Source organism: Polistes dominula, unplaced genomic scaffold (assembly GCF_049000335.1).
Source record: "Polistes dominula isolate Pdom_NZ unplaced genomic scaffold, Pdom_raw_medaka scaffold_35, whole genome shotgun sequence".
Lineage (NCBI taxonomy): Eukaryota > Metazoa > Arthropoda > Insecta > Hymenoptera > Vespidae > Polistes > Polistes dominula.
Window position 1 is genome coordinate 2,042,314 of NW_028300968.1, and position 21,847 is coordinate 2,064,160.

Sequence of the window (21,847 nt, forward strand, 5' to 3'; positions counted from 1 at the left end):
ATAGGTGGCTTTTTAAAATCACCAATGAATTAATTGCCAACCCAATACAATTTATGCAGTTTATAGAATACAATGTGTTATACAATAAATTAAGCAACTTTTATTAAGTTTAAACCAAAATTTGTGTGAGTGTTTAATTAATATTTCTAAAATAAATCTTACGAAATTTATGCATTTGTATAATATTAGGTTAGCAAGTAAATAATTACAGATTTTGTCGATAGATGGCTTTTTAAAGTCAGCAATGACTTAGTTACTAACCTAATAATTTGCCTTATTTACATTTTTTAAATTTATTAATCAATAATCCTATAAAAAATATATCAATTATAGCAAAAAAAAAACATTAACTGAAAGCATACTTTTTTACCAATGTAATTTTAGTCATGAAAACAATTTGTTTGACGAGTAATAACTCATTGTCAAATTAACATAATTTTTATTAACTGATTTATGACACCTAACGTAAACGATGTTAACACTTTTGCTCCTGTTCGTGGAATGATCGATTTAAAATTGAAAGTTAAAATAATCTAACAAACTCACGTAGTAAAAAAAAAAAAAGAAAAAAGAAAAAAAAGAGAGAGATAAAAAGATAAAGATAGTAGACAACGTGAACGAGATGACAGGGTTCTATATCAAAACTGGTAAAGTGTATATATAACGAGGAACCTAGTTATGGTGTTCACTAACCAAGGAACAAAAACGCCGCAAAACGCTCGGAGCGGTTTAATTGCTTAATCAGACGTAGTAAATCTTAAGACAGTGATATTTATTTATGCTGTATATATTATAAGACATTCTCTTATATCTGTCTAAACCATATCGAATTTATTTTCTCACTCGAATAAATGACAGACATTCTTTCAATCAGTAAATAAATTCAAACGTTCTGTCAAAATTTCTTCTAACATTTTCGTATAGATTAATTGATACTAATCTTTTCAATAAAATATAATATTGATCAAAATATATCATTGTTCTTATACAATCAAATTTGTTATATAATAATTTACAGAATAGAATTAAGAATAATTTAGATAAACATTTGCATTATACAAACTATTGTTTATTATGAATTATTTTCAATTTCCAATGACATTTGAATAGAAATATATCTGTAATTTACAGTATATGGTGTCCAGTGTGTTTGTACACCTATACATATATACACACACATATATATATATATATTATTGAATTGATATGGTGAATTATTTCAAATTTACAATGACATTTGGTTAAAAATATATCTGTAATTTACAGTATATGGTGTCAAGTGTGTTTGTACACCTATACATATACACATATATATATAATATTATATATATACCTATTTAAGTACTCGAACGAGTCTCAACAAAACCTGGAATACACAATGGGGGACCAGTTCGCTGGACGCCATACTTGGAAGACCATGCTGCTATAGTTTTTATATCCTGCCACTCGCCGATAATAATACTCACCGTTGCTAAAGGTTAATCACCTGACGGATAAAACGTTTTCATCGTTCGTTGCTCCCGTTCAACATTTTCTTTTTTTTATTTTAATTTTTTTTTTTTTCTTGCTTTTGGTCTTTTTTTTTTCTTGACATCTCATAAACTATTCCACCCTTTCCTTCCTTCCTTTCTTCCGCCCCCCCCCCCTCTGCCCTCATTCACTTCTCACCTCATAAATGACATTGGGATCAAATTGATCTGATGAAATTAACTATGAAGTAAAAAAGAAAGGAATAAAAAAGATCGATCAATCGATCGATTAATCGTACGTCTTGACTAATCTCTCGTAACAAGATGCTCATTTGTGGTTTCGTTAAGAGAACACCCAATGCATTAAGGGATAACCGCAGCCGATGATGTAATGCAACACTGCAGTCCTGATCCTGATCCTTTGAATGAGATGATGGTATCTCCGTTGTCTCGTATACGATACCTCCTGGCATGTACTGTATACTACCACATATGTACATATTACATATTATGTTCTACGTATTATTATTCTAAGAACAGGGTATCATGTAACCTTTGGTTAATATTCTTTGTCCTTCTCTTTAACTGTATTTTATTATTTTTCTATTTTATCTTATAAGAAATTATTATCTATATATATATATATATATATATATATATATATATATATATATATATATATATAGTTCTTGGTGTTAATTTTGATTAGTGTTCTTAGTACTTTTCTTTAACTGTATATTTTATTTTTATTTTTTAATCTTATTTGACTTTATACTAAATTATTATTTTTAGTAATTATACTGTATAATATAATTATTGTAATTATAAATACTATACTGTAATAGTAGTAGTAGTAATAGTAATGTAGAAATAGTGGAGTATAATATAATAATATAGTAATATATATATATATATATATATATATATATATATAGAAAAATAATATTATTATAATAATAATTATAATATAATAAAAATAATATTATATATATTTATAATATTAATATAATTAATTTAATTTAATTATTATTATATATATATATATATATATATATATATATATATTTATAGTATAATTATATATATAGAAAAATAATAATTTCCTACAAGATAAAATTAAGTTTAACTGTATATCTTATCTTTTCTTTAACTGTATATTTTTAGCTGTAAATTCAAAAATACTTTTGTTAATCTATTAAATGTTTTATAATTGCATTTACTTATTCATATACTATAATCATATTATAAAAAATTAATATTAATTATTAATATTACGTGGAACAAATTTTACTACAAACAAAGATATTGAATTATTTTGTGATATGTAAAAATCTTTGTATCTAAAAATAAAAATTAAAAGAGAAAATGAACAATATTCTCAAATGCAAGATAGTACAATGACAAAAAGCAGCCTAGAGGCATGAAAACGTTACCCCTATCGCGAGCAATGATATCCACCCCTATTCGGTCAGTGGTGCATGAAACAGTTAAGCATCGACAATGTAAGCCAATCAAGGGGTGGGTATATAAGGGGTGTATCACAGAGCGGGACGCGGTAATCACTTGAAATTACGTTAAATTTAAATTTTTACTCTCCGCGCCTTAGGGGTTGTATTATCTTCCCTCTCTCTCTCTCTCTCTCTTTCTCTCTCTCTCTCTCTCTCTCTCTTTCTTACTCAATCGTAGTCTTCATCTTTTGACGATGTTAGTACTAGCAAATATTGTAAAGAAGATATACCGATATTCTTTGAATTATTTTATTTCAAACTACTAAATAGTTTCATTATTATTAATAATAATAATAAAGATAAATTAATAAAAGTAAAAAAAGATAAAAAAAAAGTAAGGTTATGTCTTATGTTAATTAAATTAATTGAATTGTAATTCACCGTCATCTATTGAAAACTTACAGTACCTAAAAACCTACATAATCTTTAAATAATAAATTCTTAAATTAGCAATAAATAAATAATTAATAAATAAATAATAAATAAATAAATAATAAATATATTTATAATAATAAAACTATCATTGATAGTTTTTAATTTTTATTTATATTATATTAATATAATATAATATAATAAATATAATAAATATAAAATATATATAATATAATAATTTAATATAATTATATTAATTATATATATTATAAATATATTATATAATAATATATATAATATATATTACTAATTTTAAAATAAAATAAAAATATATTATTTTTATTATTTAATTGGACAAAACTTTGACTCTATATTAAAATATGAAATATAAAAATAATTAATTTTAAAATAAAAGAAAATATATTATTTTATTATTTATAATTATATTATTCCAATTAAACTAAAATCTCATTCCATATAAATATATATATATATATATATATATATATTTTTGTTCAGTAAAATGGTTACTAGATTTAGTATTAAAATACAATTGAATATTACTAAAATATACCTAAATTACAATAGTTATCAAAACGGATATATACGTTGACAGAGTTTATCCGTGGTTAGCCAAGGTTGAAAATTATTATCAAAGATACACACACACACACACAATATATATATATATATATATATATATATATATATATATATATATATAAACATACACTTTGTTAGAAACTCCTGTTAGATTCCCTTTAGAAAATAAGCTTTGACAAAATCCCTTAGGGCTTTCTGGAATAGTACACGTAGGAAGAAAATAATAACGCTGTTTTAAGGGTAGTAATAGTAGTAGTAGTAGTAATACTAATAGTAGAAGTAGTAGTAGTAGTATGATATTGGTAAAGGAAGTTGAAGGGGTGTAAAAGGAAAGAAAAGGTGGAACAAACGAAAACGGTGGTCGCGAGTTGGAAACTAGCGGGGGTGTTGTAGTAAAACGGGGGGCTGCTGCACCCAAAACGAAACACATACACATATACATACACACACATACAATGACTAAAAGGCTTACGGGGTAATTTGCGACGGCTTAAAGGCCGACCCAATCTGATCCATCTCTCACGTATATACGTGAAATCTTATACCCACCAGAACCCTACGATCATCTTCTTCTTCTTCTTTGCTCTTGTGGGAGACAAACGCAAAAAAAGTAGCTGAAAAAGAAGAAGAAGAACAACAACAACAACAGAGAAACTTTAAAAGTCGCGAAATAAAGAAAGAGAGAAAGACAGAGAGAGAGAGAAGGTGTGTGTGTGTGTGGGAGAGAGTGAGGAAGATGGAAGATGAAGAAACGGGAGTCTTTGAAAAACGATACAACGTTAACCTCAATGGAACCTTCTTCTTTCTTACTTCCCTTTGCATCCTTTTTACAATCTTCTCTCTCTCTCTCTCTCTCTCTCTCTCTCTCTCTCTCTCTCTTTCTCTTTCTTTTTTTTTGGTTTTCTTTTCTAACTTTTATTCTTTCTCGTTCAGCTTCCAACGTTCACGAATACGAGACCAACGGACTTTACGGGCTGTCGCGCAGAATTTGGCCAAGAAATTTTTTTCCCTGAATATGCTTAATTGAGCGTGGCCCTTAGAGAGAGTATAAGGGAGAGATGAGGTTATACCACGAGACACTATCCCTTTCTCCATTTTTTTTTTTTGGTTTTGGTTTTGGTTTTTGTTTTTTTGCTACCTCGTGGGTCTCCTTCGTCAAATTTTAACTATTAGTCGTTTTATTTATTTTTTTTTTTGAAATCGTTTCGTATTTTGATATCGGTCAATCTATCCGGATAAAGACGTTATAGGGTTGGTCATCATGAATTTGAAAACGTATTTTGTATATATTTTTTTTTTTATGTTTGTGGTCATATATCACGAATGGTAAAATATATTGCAAAATGTATAACGGGATGATAATCAATTGTAATGTAAATTGTGGTAATATGATTAGTAGATTATTTAGAAGATTTTTTAGGTTAGAATCACTCTTCGTAATTAAATATGATATTAATATTACAATATACTTTAAGTATATTTATAAATTCTTATCGATTTATTGTATATTTAATCTTTTATTTGAATAATATTTATTATTGTTTGTAATTAACATTTTGAAATATTATATTATTAAATAACATTTGTGTGGGAACGAATTTTAATATTATTAAATTTAGGTAGTGTATTAATATATTTTTTTCTAGCTTTGTTTATTAATTTATTATTAATATTGTGTAATAAATATAAATATTATTAAAAATATTTTAATATATATATATATATTATAAAAATAATTTAATATTTTAATACATTTTTAGAATATTTCAAAGAACCCTAATTATTATAATAATAAATTAAATTAATATATTGTAATATATATATATATATATATATTATTAAAAATAATTTAATATTAATATATTAGGTTTGGTACACTAAGTAAATTTATTATTATAATAATTAGGATTTTTTGAAATATTCTAAAAATGTATTAATATATTAATATACATACAATAATAAATGTACAATATACATTTGTATTAATACATTTTGTATTAATATATATTTTTAGAATATTTCAAAAAAAAAAAAACCCTAATTATTATAATAATAAATTTACTTAGTGTACCAAATATATTTTCTGTTCTAACTTTTATTTAAAAAGCTATCAAATTCGTGACAAGTTACTTAGCCAAATAGAAAAAATAAAGAGAGAATAAGAGAAAGAGACACAAAGAGAGCACGCAGACATATTTCAGGAGCGGAACTTAATTTACCCCGAAGTGTGCCACGAGACTCGAATCGATTCGAGGGCCCTCGAACCTCCAAGAGGCCTCTAAGCGACGGCGCGTGCCTCAATCGGATGGCATTGAGGTCCCTCTCTCTCTCTCTCTCTCTCTCTCTCAAACACACATATACACTTACTTTTTTCTCTTTCTTTACTCCATAAAATAATTGAAAATACATCCAATACATCCATTCGAATTTTAACTGTAAAAATTTTATCGAATTTCGTCAACATTTAACAAAAACATTTGTCCGTACAAAACTTCTATCAAAAATTACGATTGATACTCAACAAATATTTGTATTAAAAACACATTCACACATACATATCTAAAAAGTCAAGTCATTTTGTTGTTGTTGTTGTTGAAAATGAAAAGAACTATTATTGTATTTTTCGCAAATAAAGAAAAAAAAAACAAAACCAACAGAAGTAAAGAAAAAAAAATACATTAAAGCCTTAAGGGAGGAGTTGGAGGTTAAGTTGAAGGTATAGGAAGAGGAGGAGGTGGAGGAAATTCGAACGGCGAATTTCTTCTCTTTTCATTCTTTCCACGATTCCATCTTCTACGTCAACTTGGGCGTCACAAAAAGAACCCTACGAGGAACGTTTAGGACACGTTAAGAGGCTCTTCACGATGTTTGCCAGCAAACACCCTTCGTTCTCGCGTAGCCTCGATAGCGCCCTTTGCTACTTCTCTCTCTCTCTCTCTCTCTCTTTCTTTCTTTCTTTCTCATTTTCTCTCTTTCTCTTTCTATCATATATAATATAAAGGCACGAGAGAGAAGCCTAAGCATTCGTGTCCCTTTTACTCTCGGCAGTACAAACGGAGTCTGATTACATATTAATTATTTACCGAGCGATTTCTGATGTATGTATGTATGTATATATGTACTTACATGTATGTGTGTACCGCCCAGCTTCAACAGGGGGGACGGGTCATTAAATTAAATGAAACGCTGAATCCTCATTGTATAAGAAGCAGCCGTGAGAGTTCGTGCCTTCGAAAATGTTCATTGAAATTCGAGCTGGCCTACGTGCACCAACATCACCATCACCAACACCATCATCAACAGCAGAAGCAGCAGTTCACCTTCCTTTTTTCTTTTCTTAATCTTTCTTCTTTTCTTCCACACGCGAGAATGATTTTCCACTTACCTAACTACCAACTTACTTATGTCTGATGTTAACGTAGTAATCCCTTGAAATTTAGTAGTTCTCTAACAAGCACCTCAAGCATTTACTTCAAACCAAACGTTTTACTCCATCATAAAAGAAAATGTGAGTTTTAAGTTCTAGTCATTTAAAACCATAAAAAGTTCAAAACAAAACTATAGTTAAGTAAAACTACTTAAATTACTGTTATTTACCGGATATTTAAGTAAACGTTCAATGTTCAGGTTAATTACATCCCAGGTAAGGTAATTGAGTTTTCCGATCGTTAAGTTTTGTCTGATTTTCTAAACCCAAATGCTATGGGGATATTTCTCAGTTATATACATAAAATGATGGTGGTAGTAATGGTAAACATATGAAAAGATCTTCACAATGAGTGAATGAAAGATTAACTGTGTTCGAACAAATAAAGTGAAATAATTATCCTTGTTTTCTTTTTGTTCTTCTTTTATGCTTCGATGAAATTTACAACATTTTCGTTTAACCCAAACGATTATTTTCATCATTGAATTGAAACATTTTGGAAAAATGTATCCCAATGACCAATCAACCATGCATAATTGTTATATATATATATATATATGTGTGTGTGTGTTTTTTTTTTGGTTGTTGATCTTGCCATTCTTTTTTTCCCTTTGAAATCTTTGAAGAATTTTTTCTACTTTGAAAATCTGAAACAACGGGGATTAGGATCTTTTGCTCTTTTATATATATATAGGTATAGGAACCGTGGAAGGTCGTAACCAAGAAGGATTTAATTTTCAAAGATTTTTCCCACGAACTGGCCGGTACACACACATATACATAGGTAGGTACATAGACCCTTTTTTCGAGGATCTCAGCAAACATACTTGAAACCGTCTATGTTCCTCTTCTTGTAGAAAAATGTTTGTCATCCCTAGTCAATGACCACCACCATTGCCTTTCCTTCCTTTTTGGACAAGAAAGAGAAAATGTCACATGACGTGTCCTTCGTTTCGTTTCTTTCGTTCCCTTTCACTTCCTCTACCTCATCTTATTTATTCTTGACCGTATTCCTTTTTGTCTATCCTTTCTTATGGTAAATACAGTTAAAAAATTATTTCATCGTCAACATTTTTTTTTTCTTTCTTTCTTTAACGAATTTCAAATGATATTACAAAATTATTAAATAAGAATATTTATAGTTTTTGGAAAGAAATTAATTGATTTCTTTTTTTTTTTTTTTATCGAATTGTTAATAGAAACAACCAAAAATATTTTGTAAATTTTTTAGAATTTTGAAAAATATTTTTCAGGAACATATTTTATATATATTATATATATATATAATAATATAAATTGTGCAAATATACTATTTAAATTTTGTAAATATAATATTTGCAAAAAATGCAATTAAATTATATTTCATCGTCAACATTTTTTTTGACTTTATATTATTTAATATAATAAATATTTATTATTAAATACAAATAAATGTATTTGATATTATTATTAATTATAATATCTGCAAAGAATGCAATTAAATTATATATATATATATATATATATATATATTATAATATTATATAATTATATTATATATTATTATATTATATATAATAATTATATTGATAAATCAATAATTTAATTATATTATTCAATATAATGAAAAATATTTTCCAAATTTTACATTGGTTAACAAACAAACCAAAATTACACACAAATAAGAATAGCACTCAGACTATTTACCCAAAATGTTGGATACTTCTATTGAACACGAAATAAAAAAAAATATTTTTTTAGGTTATAGACAACACTAACATATGTGGATGAAGATAGAGGGGATATCAGTTACCATTTTAGAAAAATCTTGACAAACATATTGAACTTAAACGTGAAGCAAGTGAAAAGATTCTCTTTTTTTACTCTTTGTTCTCCCCTTCCCCCATTTGGCAAACATTTGTCAGAGTTCTCAGACTTGTTGTCGTTGAAAATGGCGTCCTCGTACGGCCTAAACGGATGACGATGAAGTGAGGGAATCGTTCAGTTAACTCGAACAAGCTTCTTATCTTGTTGAAGTCTTTCCAGCCGGATACAAAATGTTGCGAATTCACGTACTGGTCGTTTACCGTGTTCACTATAACGTGTTAAAAGTACTTTACTTTACTTTACTTTACTTTACTTACTTTACTTACTTCAACTTCTTCTTCTTCTTTTTTTTTTTATTCTCTTCTTTTCTTACACGAACGAACGAACGAAGGAACCTTCTTTGTAACGTGCCTACGCGTTCCTTTATTATCCGTCCGATGCATCGTCGAAACGCAATCGCGATAAAGTATACCGCGTGCGAGCCACGATTCGTCTCGGTACTTCCGTTCGCAAGTTTCTTTAACACACCCTTTATATATTCGTGGATGTATATGTCTCTGTATACATGTATGTATGTCTCGGTACTTCTGACAAAAAAAAAACAAAAAGAATCTAACATCTATCCTTCCATTTTTTTCTTTTTTTTTATTAAATTAAACCTTTCCACAGCGGGTTGCCATTTTTTACCCCCTCCACTTTCTTATTTGTGCATCACTTCACTTGCAATACCACCGAATCCAAAAATAAATTCAAATCTAATTTAGTTTTAAAAATGCTTATAATAATTGCTGATGATAATAATAATAGTAAATGAAAACACTAGTGATTTGTACATAACCTCAATAATCTCAATATTTGTGATTGTAAGTGATAAGAATTTACTGCTAAAGTCAAATGAGAATTGAATGGTCAAATAAGCTTCTTATCTTTTAGTATTGAGTGGCAACTTGCTGCCTTTCCAGTCAACTTTCTAAAAAGCAACCCCCTCCCCTTTCTATATTCGTGGATGTATATGTGTAAGTGTCTCGGTACTCCTAAAAAAAAAAAAAAAAAAAAAAAGAATCTAAACTATCCTTTCATTTTTTTTTAAATTAAACCTTTCCAGTCAACTTTCTTTAAAAAAGCAACCCCTTCCAAAAAAAAAAAAATGACAAACCCTTAAAAGACAAAGGAATCATTGCTCGAGAAAAAAAAAAAAAGGTTTCCAGTTCAATTGAGAAGTCTCGTTTGCTCATTTTAACCGGTTTGACCTCGGACAATCAATCGCCCCCCCCCCCGTTAAAATGGACGTGAATTTCAGAAGAGTGAAGGAGAGGGGGAAGTCTGTTGGCGGCTTTCGCGTTTAGAAAAAGAGAAAGAGAGAGATGGAATGTGAATGAGACAAAAGCTAAGTGTATAATAAGAGAAAGAGTGGAAGGAATAAACCCTGTAGGGTTTTTGCGAGGGCGAAAGAAAGAACTGAGCATCAAGGGGGTCGGTTCGACTCGAGCAACTAGGCCCGTATCGTTTTAACGTCTCTATTAGCGGCTATTAAAAATGAACTAGCAAAAGAAAAAAAAAAAAGCAGCAAAACGAGTAGTAATAGCAGTAGTAGTAGTAGTAGTAGTAGTAGTGGGTCCAGAATGATGAAGAAAGAGAAAGAGAGAGGTGTGGGGAGGGGTCCTAGGTTGAAAATCGCGGAGGTTCTCTGTTCACATGCCGTCTCCTACTACTCCTCCTCCCCTCCCCTCCCCACCCCTCCCCTCTTCTCCTCTCCTCTTCCTCGTACCAAACCGTATCCAGTTACCTTTTGTCAGAACCTTCGTCGTGGCTCAGATTTTCTAACGATATGTGTACCCCCATTGTGTGTACCGGGTATTTAGCATGGCACGGGGTTGGTCCCAAAAATTCACTGACGTGAGTGAGTGAGATGGAAGGAGATGAAGATGAAGAAAAAAAAATAAAAGAGAGAGAGAGAGAGAGAAAGAGTAGACCAATGGCTCGTACCACATACAAAATCCATGGTATCCCCTGACACGGGGTAGATTCTGTTAAAATGATATCCATCCCTCCCCACTCCCTCCTTACCTCGTCACTCTTCTTTTCTGAGGTTCCTTTTCTTCCCCCAGACTGGATTCTCGATCGAGATATCGCTATGAAATCGATCGTTTCATCCCCCCTCCCTCTTCTTTTTCATTTTTTTTGTGTTGCTGCTTTTTATTTTCATTTTATTTTACTTTCTTTTTTTTTTCTTTTTTTTTTTTTTTGATCTGTCTCTCCATCACCCCCTCTTCTTTTTTTTAATCGACCTTCTTTTCTACAGATCGATGATAGATTAGGGAAGGAATATGTTTGATAGGGGATAACAAAATATTGAAGATAAAAATCGGTAATAGATATTTTCCAGGGGGTTGAGTTGAAAGAAAAAAATGTAATATCAAATTTGTTTGTTTAAAATAACGATTTTTGTGATATAATACTTTTTATATATTGGTAGTAACTTTATAGTATTAGGTTGGCAACTAAGTCATTGCTGAGTTTGAAAAACCATCTATCGACAAAATCTGCAATCACTTAGTTGCTAACTTAATATTATTTTAATATTAATATAATTTTAAATAATAAAAATATCAATTTACTTTATAGATCATTTGATACTTTGTATCATTAAGTTGTTCACAAAAAAAATGTGTGCTAAAAAAAAATATTTTGATATATTTAAAAAAATTCAGAACAATTAAATAAAAAGTAAAATAAAGTGGAATCGATATTTTTTAGTAAAACAATCAGAAAATAATCAGAAAAATAATAAAATAAAATTTAGTAAAATAAATTTAATGAAACATAATCTAACAACATTAAATTAACAACATAACCTAAAATAAATCATCTAGAAATATATCATAACTATTATTTACTTAAGTATTATATGTCTTAATCAATTTATTATCAAAAAAAGGAAGAAATGTTTGAAATAACCTAAAAAAAACGACAAAATTTTCTGTTAACAACATAACCTAAAATAAATCATCAAGAAATATATCATAACTATTATTTACTTAAGTATTATATGTATTAATCAACTTATTATCAAAAAAAGGAAGACATTTTTGAAATAACCTAAAAAAAAAAAAAACGACAAAACTTTCTGCTAACAACATAACCTAAAATAAATCATAAATATTATTTACTTAAGTATTAGATATATTCATTCATATAGATAAATAATTTTGAAATGAAAATGATTTTTCGATTCGCCATATAAGTTTAATAAAAAAAAAACAAAAAAAATTACGAAAAAAAAAAAAAAAAAAAAAAAAATACAAAAAAGATCAACGATTCAAGTTGAGCATCATTCAACGGGCGCGTAATTACAGCAGCCTCGGTCACGGGCTCCCGACCCTTTATTTCTTTATTTATTTCTTTATTTCTTTATTTCTATCTCACACACACACACACACACACACACATATACAGTCATCGTCGTTGGTGCATAATACTTTATAATATACGAGGGATTTCAAAAATGACTCGTCATGCGGCGTAAATACTTAACGGCAGGGCGCATCCTCATCGGTCTCTGCAGTTTCTCTCTCTCTCTCACTCTCTCTCTCTCTCTCTCTCTTGTTCTCTTTCTTTCTTTCTCTTTGAGTCTTTCATGACTGCTGCACCTGATACTTTCATTCCCCTTCTCTTTTCGCAGCTTGATGAATTTCTTTTTTAATCAGCCGAACCCCGCGTGGACGGCAAACCCCAAAAGGATGGATGGATGGATGGATGGATGGATGGATCTCACCGTCACCTGTACACCAACCTCTATCTTTATTTTCCCTTTTTCATAAACTTTTTATCAGGTTTTGCGATTCGTAACGCGAATCATGAAAAAAGAAATTCAAAAAAGAACCACCAAAAAAAAAAACAAAAAACGAATACTCGTAACACGCGCTTCACAACCGGCCAACTGAACCAAATGCATTTTCGAATTATCAACTAAAGTAGTTGAATCAAACCGTGCATGTATACGTGTATATATATATATATATGTGTAAAAAGGTAATAGTAAAAGTGTTGTGGAAGGGGTAAAGAGGAAAGGGTAAAAGAGAAAAAAATTGGCATGGAAATAATTCCGCGAGTATGGGATCGTTAAGAAAAGAGGGACTAGAGGGTATCCAGCTTTTAAAAAGGGCCCGATCTTTTTTTATTCTTTTTTTTTTTTTTGTATTTATATAAAAAGATGAAACGAGCCCTCGGAAACGAAACGAAACGTTTCACGATCGATTCGCGACGATTCACGCAAAGTTTCGAGAGTAATTAATCGTACGTCGACCTACCAACATCTCTCACCCCATTGGTATTTTCAACGTATTATATATATACGTGTGTGTATGTGTATATATGTATAAAGAAAGAAAGAGTTGAGAAAAGAAGAGAAGAGACAGGGGTATAGAATAAACGAGAGACGAGAATAATGAGCGCGGTGATTCGGTATTAAAAGATCAGAGTAACGTAATACCTGGGCCTCTTCCAGTCTGCTCATTCTCGTTACACACCACCATAACCTCCTTCTTACCCCCATAACCCAACCCCCCACTCTTATGTGTTGTTTTTTCCTTTTCTTTTAATAAAAATCGACATGAGTATAAAAAAAGGGCTGAAACATCCGCCGAGTTTCAGGCACGCACGTCAATGCTTTAGTTTGGGTCTTGAATGAGGAGAGTGGGGGTAAGGATCGTCGGCTTAAAAAGGTGATTGGTTGAAAGAAAACGTGAGCTTTCGGCTCGCATAATAAGCTCGTGCTGCGGGTTAGTGTAGTATTATATGAAAGAATAAAAAAACAAAGTAAAAAGACAAAGAGAAGAAGAGGAGGAGGAGGAGGAGGAGGAATGAACGGTTTCTTGGGGTTCATAATTAAAACGCGTCGTCGACTGTCTCTTATTTAAAATAAAGAACCTGGTAAAGGGATAGGAAGGAAAAAAGAGAGAGAATATAAGTGTGGGGGTTCGATTACCATGTCCAAACGTGTTCCTAAACCAAACCCAACGTGAGAGTTGTTCACCTCGAATTATTTCACTCTATGTTCAAATTCGGTTTGTTTTTTACAACCCTTATTCTTTCTTCTGATTTCTATAGATGATATTAAAGAAATTGGAAGCTGATATGTAACTAACTATCTATGATTTATGTATAACTATTTTTTTTATTTACACTGATTATTAATAAGTGATTGAATAGTGTTATGTATTAGATATTTTTGTTGTACACGTATTTATATGGTTGATTATTTTATAATATATTTGACTGATAATTGTGAGATTTGATATAAAAAGTAATAAAGGGTGGGTTTATAATTTTTGGAAAATATTAGTTGTATTTGTAGACATATTTATATGGTACACATATGTATTTATCAAAGGTAGTATTTATATAATTAAATATAATATATTCAATTAAATTAAATATTATATTAAATATAATATAATTATTAATTATATATATATATATATATATAAGGGAGTGTTTATATAATAAAATATAATATATAATATAAAAATTAATATATTAAATTATATATAATTAAAAATTATATTAAATTTAATATACTTATTAATTATTAATTATATAAGAGAGTATTGAGATATAATTAATATAATTATTAAGTATTTAATATAATATAAAATATCATTAATTATATTATATATATATTATTACATAATATATTAATTGTAATACTAATTATAATATATAATATAATAAATAAAATAACAAATAAATAATACCTTTGACAAGTATATTAAAATATACATCTTAACAATTACTCCATATAAATCACAAAAAAATAAAAATAAAAATAAATATACTTTGAAATACAAAAATTCACTTAAATAATCCATCCTTCTATCATTTATTAACATCCCTTAATTTAGTTTCTTCTTTTTATTTTAATTTTTTGCCAAAACAACATGAAAATATAGAATAAAATCAATTTGAAAAGATTCTTCTTGTATTCGAATACAAAAAAATGGAAAAAAGTTCCTATACAAAATCGAATTTGTAATAAAGAATGAAATACAGACAAAAAGTAAAAGTAAAAATAGAATAAGAAGAAGAAGAAGAAGAATCTTCTTTTGTCGATGATAGAACAAGAAAAAGAAGAAAAGGAAGAAAAATCTACTCCAGGATCAGTTGGAGGTGTTACCGTGGTAACAGTTCGAAGCTTCGGGACTCGATTAGCAACGAAAATACGAGAGAGGATCTTGGGAGGTCTGTCGGTTTCAATCGATCTGAAGTTCCGAAGGGCTTTTAAGGGAACCGCAAGCTTTCTCTCTCATTCTCTCTCTCTCTCTCGCTTTCTCTCTCTTTTTCACTCACTCTTTCTCTCATTGTCTTTTTGAAGTAGCAAAGGATTCTTCATCGTAGACAATAGCTCAGAAGACCATCATCGTTTCTTACCATCTAAACGTCAAAATCTTCTTTACTTTTAAAAGTATTTATTTCCCCTATTCTTTCCTTTTTTTCCATTGTATTTTAAACCCTCAACAACCCCGCATACACACACATACTTGGTAAACAGGGAAAATAGGGAGAAGAAAAAATAAATAAATAAATAAATCTGTCAAAGTGGGCTTTTTTTTTTGCTGGTGTAAAATGTTTTTTTTTTTTTTTTGGCAAAAGAACAAATAAATTTAAAAATTCACGGAACTTTTGGTTAACCCTAATAACTAATAAAAAAATAAAAAAATAAAAAAATAAAAATAAACAATCAATTAAATAAATAATGAAAATTGTTAACCAAAGAAACAACCTGCTATTCAATTTGAACCTTAAACTTAACATAAATTATTGAATATACAATTAATAATAAATAATTAAATATATACAGTATATAAATTATAAAATTCTCAAACTTTTGGGTAACCCTAATAACTAAAAATAAAAATAACAATAAAAATAAACAACCAATTATATAAATTAATAAAATTGTTTACCAAAGAAACAAATTAGAATTTCATTTAAACCTTAAACTTAACATAAATTATTAAATATATTATTAAACACAATATAAATTAAAACATTCACCCTAATAATCTAATAACCTAAGTTAACCCTAATAATTAAAAATACAAATAACAATAAAATTAAACAACTAATTAAATAAATTAATAAAATTGTTAACTATATATATATATATATATATAATTCCATTTAAACCTTAAACTTAACATAAATTATTAAATATATTATTATACACAATATACTACTAATTACATCGTACATATTTAAAATATAATTCGTGTGTGATCGTCGTGTGTGGTAAAAAATTCTACTCCCCCATTTCCCCCATGGTAAAAACACACAAACTAATCGTTTCCTTGTCGACAAGTCTAGGTGCGAAAATGAAGAATCTCTCTTTATGGTTGAAAGTTATTCGTCATTTCTTGTCGCCCGGAAGAAGGATAGTTGCTTGTTGCGTGGGAACATTTAGTTGTTGTTGAATTTCTATATCTATTTCTAATCTTTCTTGAGTAATGAGGTGGATCCCTTTTTCCTCTCTCTCTCTCTCTCTCTCTCTCTCTCTTTCTTTCTTTTTCTTTTACCAAAGAAACTAAAACACAAACGAATAAAGAAGAATCATCGTTACTCTCCCGTGAATCCTTGCTGCTCACCTGGGAAGGATGAACCCACTCATTAATTACGCGTGCGCACCGGTGTGATGACTGGAAACAAAAGCGTTTTCACTAAGGTGAACATTCAACACACACACATATATATATATATATATATGTATGTATGGTGAACCAAGAGAACGATTAAAATTCCCCAACGATGATCTTACACCCACGCACCTCATCTTCTATCAAAAGCTGACCAGCTACGAGAGTTCGTACTGACGATGAACTTCGTTAACCTTTTCGTTAAACTGTCAGTTCACATCCAGTAACAGATACACGATTAAGTTCTTAAAAATAAAGTAACTAGACAATATTATCTAGTAATATGTAATATAATGACAAATTTCAAAATATTATAACTAATGACCATACATTTGACACCAATATTATTTAACCCTTTCGTTTCGAGCACCGGATATATGCGACATCCACGCGTGCTTCTTTGCAACGACAGTTCGGAGGACTAGACTGCCGAAACGAAAAGGGTTAATTTAAAAAACAAAATAAATAAAACATTATTCAAACGTATGATTCATTTGTTTCAGATTGCAGCAACAATCGAGTCCAGGAAATGGAAACAATCGACGTAATTTGAGTCCAGGACCTGGTGGTAGCGATTCCGAAGATTCAGATATTTCATTGGGAGGAACATCACAAGCGTCACCAAATTCCTCACCAACTCCAACTCATCAACCCTCTCCCGTACCATTGGGTCCACTTGGTCCACTTCCACCACCCGGAATAAGTTTTCGTTTCGATCCAAATCAATCGTACCGATTTAGTCAAACGACAGGCTTCAAATTCCCTGGTGCTTTTAGATATAGTCCTCATAGTCCTCAACATAATCATCCTAACATCGTAGGTGGTGGAATGTTCAGGCTTACTGAAACCAGTCCCTTTCAAGCGGTAGGACCTAGAGGTGATCTTGGATCAAGGTAAATAACAATTAATAAAATACCTTTAAATAATTAATTAACAAATTCATGAATTAATAATACAATTAAGTAACCTTATCAACCAATTAAACAAAACGAAATGTTTTTATCTATTCGTAGACTGCCAGATCCACTTGGACTACCACCCCCGAGGTTGCATCCTCACGAAAGTTTGCTACATCATCCCCATCCGCAGCATCCTTTACCCGAGGGAATATCTAGGATATCTGAGGGCTCCAGGTTATCCGATGGACTCTCAGAACCACACAGTCCACCATTGATGGCAACGAATCTGTCTGTAACGGGTCCGTTGAGAGTGGCTGTTCCAAGTCCGCACACACCATCCTCAAGAGGTAGTCCATCATCAAATCAGCCTACTCCTCAGGGCCAGGCTCAAGGTCAAGGTTTAATAAGGGTCGCTACACCACCGGTTGTCGTTAATCCAAAACCACCCCAAATTCACAGGCCATTTTCGCCGGCGTGATACGACAGAGATTCAAACGAAGAAATCGTTGTTACGGACAACGAAATTGATGATGATCGTTCGTTGATGTCAAATTACGAAGTGTCAACAACCGGGAATCTACAACAAAGACATTTCGAAGTATTGTGAAAATGTTTCAATCGATGAGCATACACACACAAGTGAGAGAACAATTGTTCAATGAAGAAAATCGTTTCGAATGATCAGTGCGCGACTTGGTGATGGAAACCTAAGGGTTTGTGAATTTTCTGGTGAATATCTTTGTGAAGAATGGAAAATAAAAAAAAAGAGGAGATGGTGGGGGGTAAGGGACAGTTTTCGAATAAAACCCTTTTGTGTGAGAAACAAGCAATATTTCGCGAAATATTTCTAGTGATTTTGCGACAAATACTACGACTTCTTTTTTTTTGTTCTTTTTTCTTTTTTTTTCTTTTGAAGGATCCTTTTAAGGACCAAACGGGAAGGAAAAATATAAAAATTAAAAAAAAAATAAAAAAAAAGGCCGTTTGTGCGGGTCGATTGGTTCGTGATTTTAACGATCAACGTTTTGGTGTGATGAGTGAGATTATAAATGTTGTGTTGAAGTACGAATGAGGGTGAATTGTGTCGAATCGATTGCACAAAATAAAAAAAGACGAGTGCAATATCTCGATCTAAGATGTATAAGGGAATATGAGGAAAAAAAAAACAAAGGGTTGGGAGAGGGTTATTATTAATATGTAATATGGTTGATATATTATTAGATTATTATATCACTTTTTTTTCTTTTTTTCTTTTTGTGTGTATATATATATATATATATAAAAATTGAGAATACAATTATTAGTAATCATTATGAAGAAATTTAGTTTAACGATGAAGGGATTATCTCGTTTTTCATCCCCCATTTCTTACGATTTAACGTAAAATGTTATTTTGTGTCACATACACACACACACACACACACACACACACCCTTTCTCTATCTGATTAAAATAAATTTACTCGGCTTGTAAATAGCGTCCGAAAGAATCATGTGTATGACATAATAATCATATACATGGTATATATATATATACAGTGTATATACAGTGAGTGGACTTTATTATTCGTATTTGTCAATTTTTTTGAATATAATATATTTGGTTTTTTTTTTTTTAATATTAATTAAAATTTTGTAATTTTGTAAGAATAAGAATTTGACTTTGATTAAATTGATATAGAAAATTTGATAATTGCAATAAAAATATTTTATTATCAATTAAGTTAACAATATTTGATCAAGTATTATTACAATGACAAAATATAATATTAATTGTAATTTTATTATATTTTATTTAAATGCAAATACAATAAAAAAAAAAATAATATATTATTCCTTTTGTAAGAATAATATATTATATTATATTAATATAATTTCAAATAATATTATATTTCTTTAATAATTAAATATTTTTTTTACAATATCATATTATATTATCAATTTAATAATGTTGAATAATCTTAAAAAAAAAAAAAATAATACATTTTTGCATAAAAATAAATAAAATATTCGTATAAATAAACTAAAGTTGTACAAGTTTTTCATTACAAAGATGAATTATTTCAAATTTACAGCAAACATACGAATAATAATTACAGTTCACTGTATATAACATATAAATATATATATATATATACTATGTATATTATAAATATATGTATATGTACTATAATATATATACATATATTTGAAATATTAGAAATTTCTTCCTTTTTGCACGGTGTCGTGTATCCTCCTCCTCTTCTTCCTCATCGTTCTCCAACCCCCATAAAAAATCGACATCACACTTGAATGATATTTAAAACTTTCCGAATTTATTTATAGAAAAAGAAATGATAAAAAAAGTAATTAAACTTTCTACATCGTATATTTTACAATTAGTTTGTTCCGATCGTCTCATTGAAATTCGAAACAACCCATTTTCCTTTTTCATAAAAAATGATTTTTATAATCACTGGATTATGATTACATGTTGAATGCTGATTGGTATATTTAAAAATCAATTAATAAAATTATCAAATTTTAAATGAACTATAAATTCATCATAATTAACAAAAAATTTGTAAATTTTTAAATTAATTTAAAATACATTTTGAAAATAATCCAAATTTAATAATATTAATATTAATATAAAATAAAAAAAAATAATAATAATAATAATAACACATTAACAAACAGAAAGAATAACAAAAAAACAAAATATAATAATTATTATACATTGCAAAAATTATTTGATTACATTATCGTATGTGAAGTACTGTATACGATAAAATAAATATCACTCATATCAACTTGCAATTTTAAATTTTAACTTACTGTAAAGTAATAATAATAACCTACAATAATTACAGTCATAAGGGAAAAGGGTTAATACGGTAATAAAAAAATAAAAAACAAATATATTTCATGATGTATCATTACTTGAAATCATAATAGAAACTATAGAAGAATGTTAACTGAATTTACTTGAATTTTACGTAAACTGAAATTCTTCGAATAAAATTCTTCGAAAGCATAAAAAATAAAAAACATGTTCGAAGTAAAAAAAAAATTGAGACGTCGGACAAAACTAATTTTACATTTTCCTATCACGATTAGCCCGTTCATCCCCCAACCAACCCTCTGTCACCGCGTGTTTCCTTACTTTCCACTTTCTTCATAACCACCCACCCTTTCTTTACCTCTTCTTTCTCTTTCTCTCCCTTTTTACCTGTCAAGTCCTACTCATTGCGTCAGCAGCAACAACAGCATACCTTGTTAAATCTAAAGTAGAAACTAGCGACTTGTAAATTCAGTAATTGACCGGGTCTTTCAAGTAATGCTAACTTTCAAAATAAAATAAAATTAAATTAAAAAAAAAAATAATAAAAACAATTAAACTTATTCGTAAATTTTGCCAATGATAATTAATTCGATCGTTCTTATTTATGGCAAAATTAAACTATGATAAAATGATGATAATGATAATAACAATGATGATGATGATGATGATGATGATGATAGTAGAAAATAAAAAAAATATAAATATATGAGATAAAGTTTGCTAATTCTTGAAACGACCCTACATTTCTCTTTGTAGATAAAATTACATTAGTAAGAAGAAAAAAATTCCTTGTATAATCGGACCCTATAAATATGAACATAATACGGCCCTGCATACGAAATACACGAAGTATGAGTATGTTACGTTAAGAATTAAAATAAACGCGAAATTAAAATGGATATTTAAAATATATCGATGAAAATAAATAAATAAATAAATGATAAAAAAAAAATAAAAACAGTGCAGCATTGTCATGAAATATTATTATTATTATTATTATATTATTATTATTATTATTATTATTATTATTATTATATTCTTGATTATTATTTCTGATGATTATTATTATTATTATGAAAACTATTATTATTATATTATTAGTTACGCCTGTAAATACAATTCACGCGAAAATATATCAACAGATTATTATGACATTAAATGACGAGTACTTTCTATACCTAATCTCATTCTAAAACTATTCCCATCTCCCTTCCACCCTTTACCACAATCCAACCAATCTACCCTTACC

The 21,847-nt window shown here is 29.0% G+C and overlaps 1 protein-coding gene and 1 long non-coding RNA gene across 2 annotated transcripts in view; one reads left to right on the forward strand and one right to left on the reverse strand.

The window, feature by feature from the left end:
- The window catches only part of Optix (optix), a 71,067-nt gene extending 51,528 nt beyond the window's left edge, over nt 1–19,539 (forward strand). Inside the window, exons 2-3 of the mRNA XM_015327502.2 lie at nt 17,380–17,769; nt 17,890–19,539. Coding sequence (XP_015182988.1) covers nt 17,380–17,769; nt 17,890–18,253 — 754 coding nt within the window. The 3' untranslated portion in view covers nt 18,254–19,539. The remainder of the gene's footprint in view (nt 1–17,379; nt 17,770–17,889) is intronic.
- LOC149032374 (uncharacterized) overlaps nt 18,213–21,847 on the reverse strand; it is a 53,026-nt gene continuing 49,391 nt past the window's right edge. The window contains exon 3 of the long non-coding RNA XR_016176754.1: nt 18,213–18,352. This is a non-coding gene — a long non-coding RNA (uncharacterized LOC149032374). The remainder of the gene's footprint in view (nt 18,353–21,847) is intronic.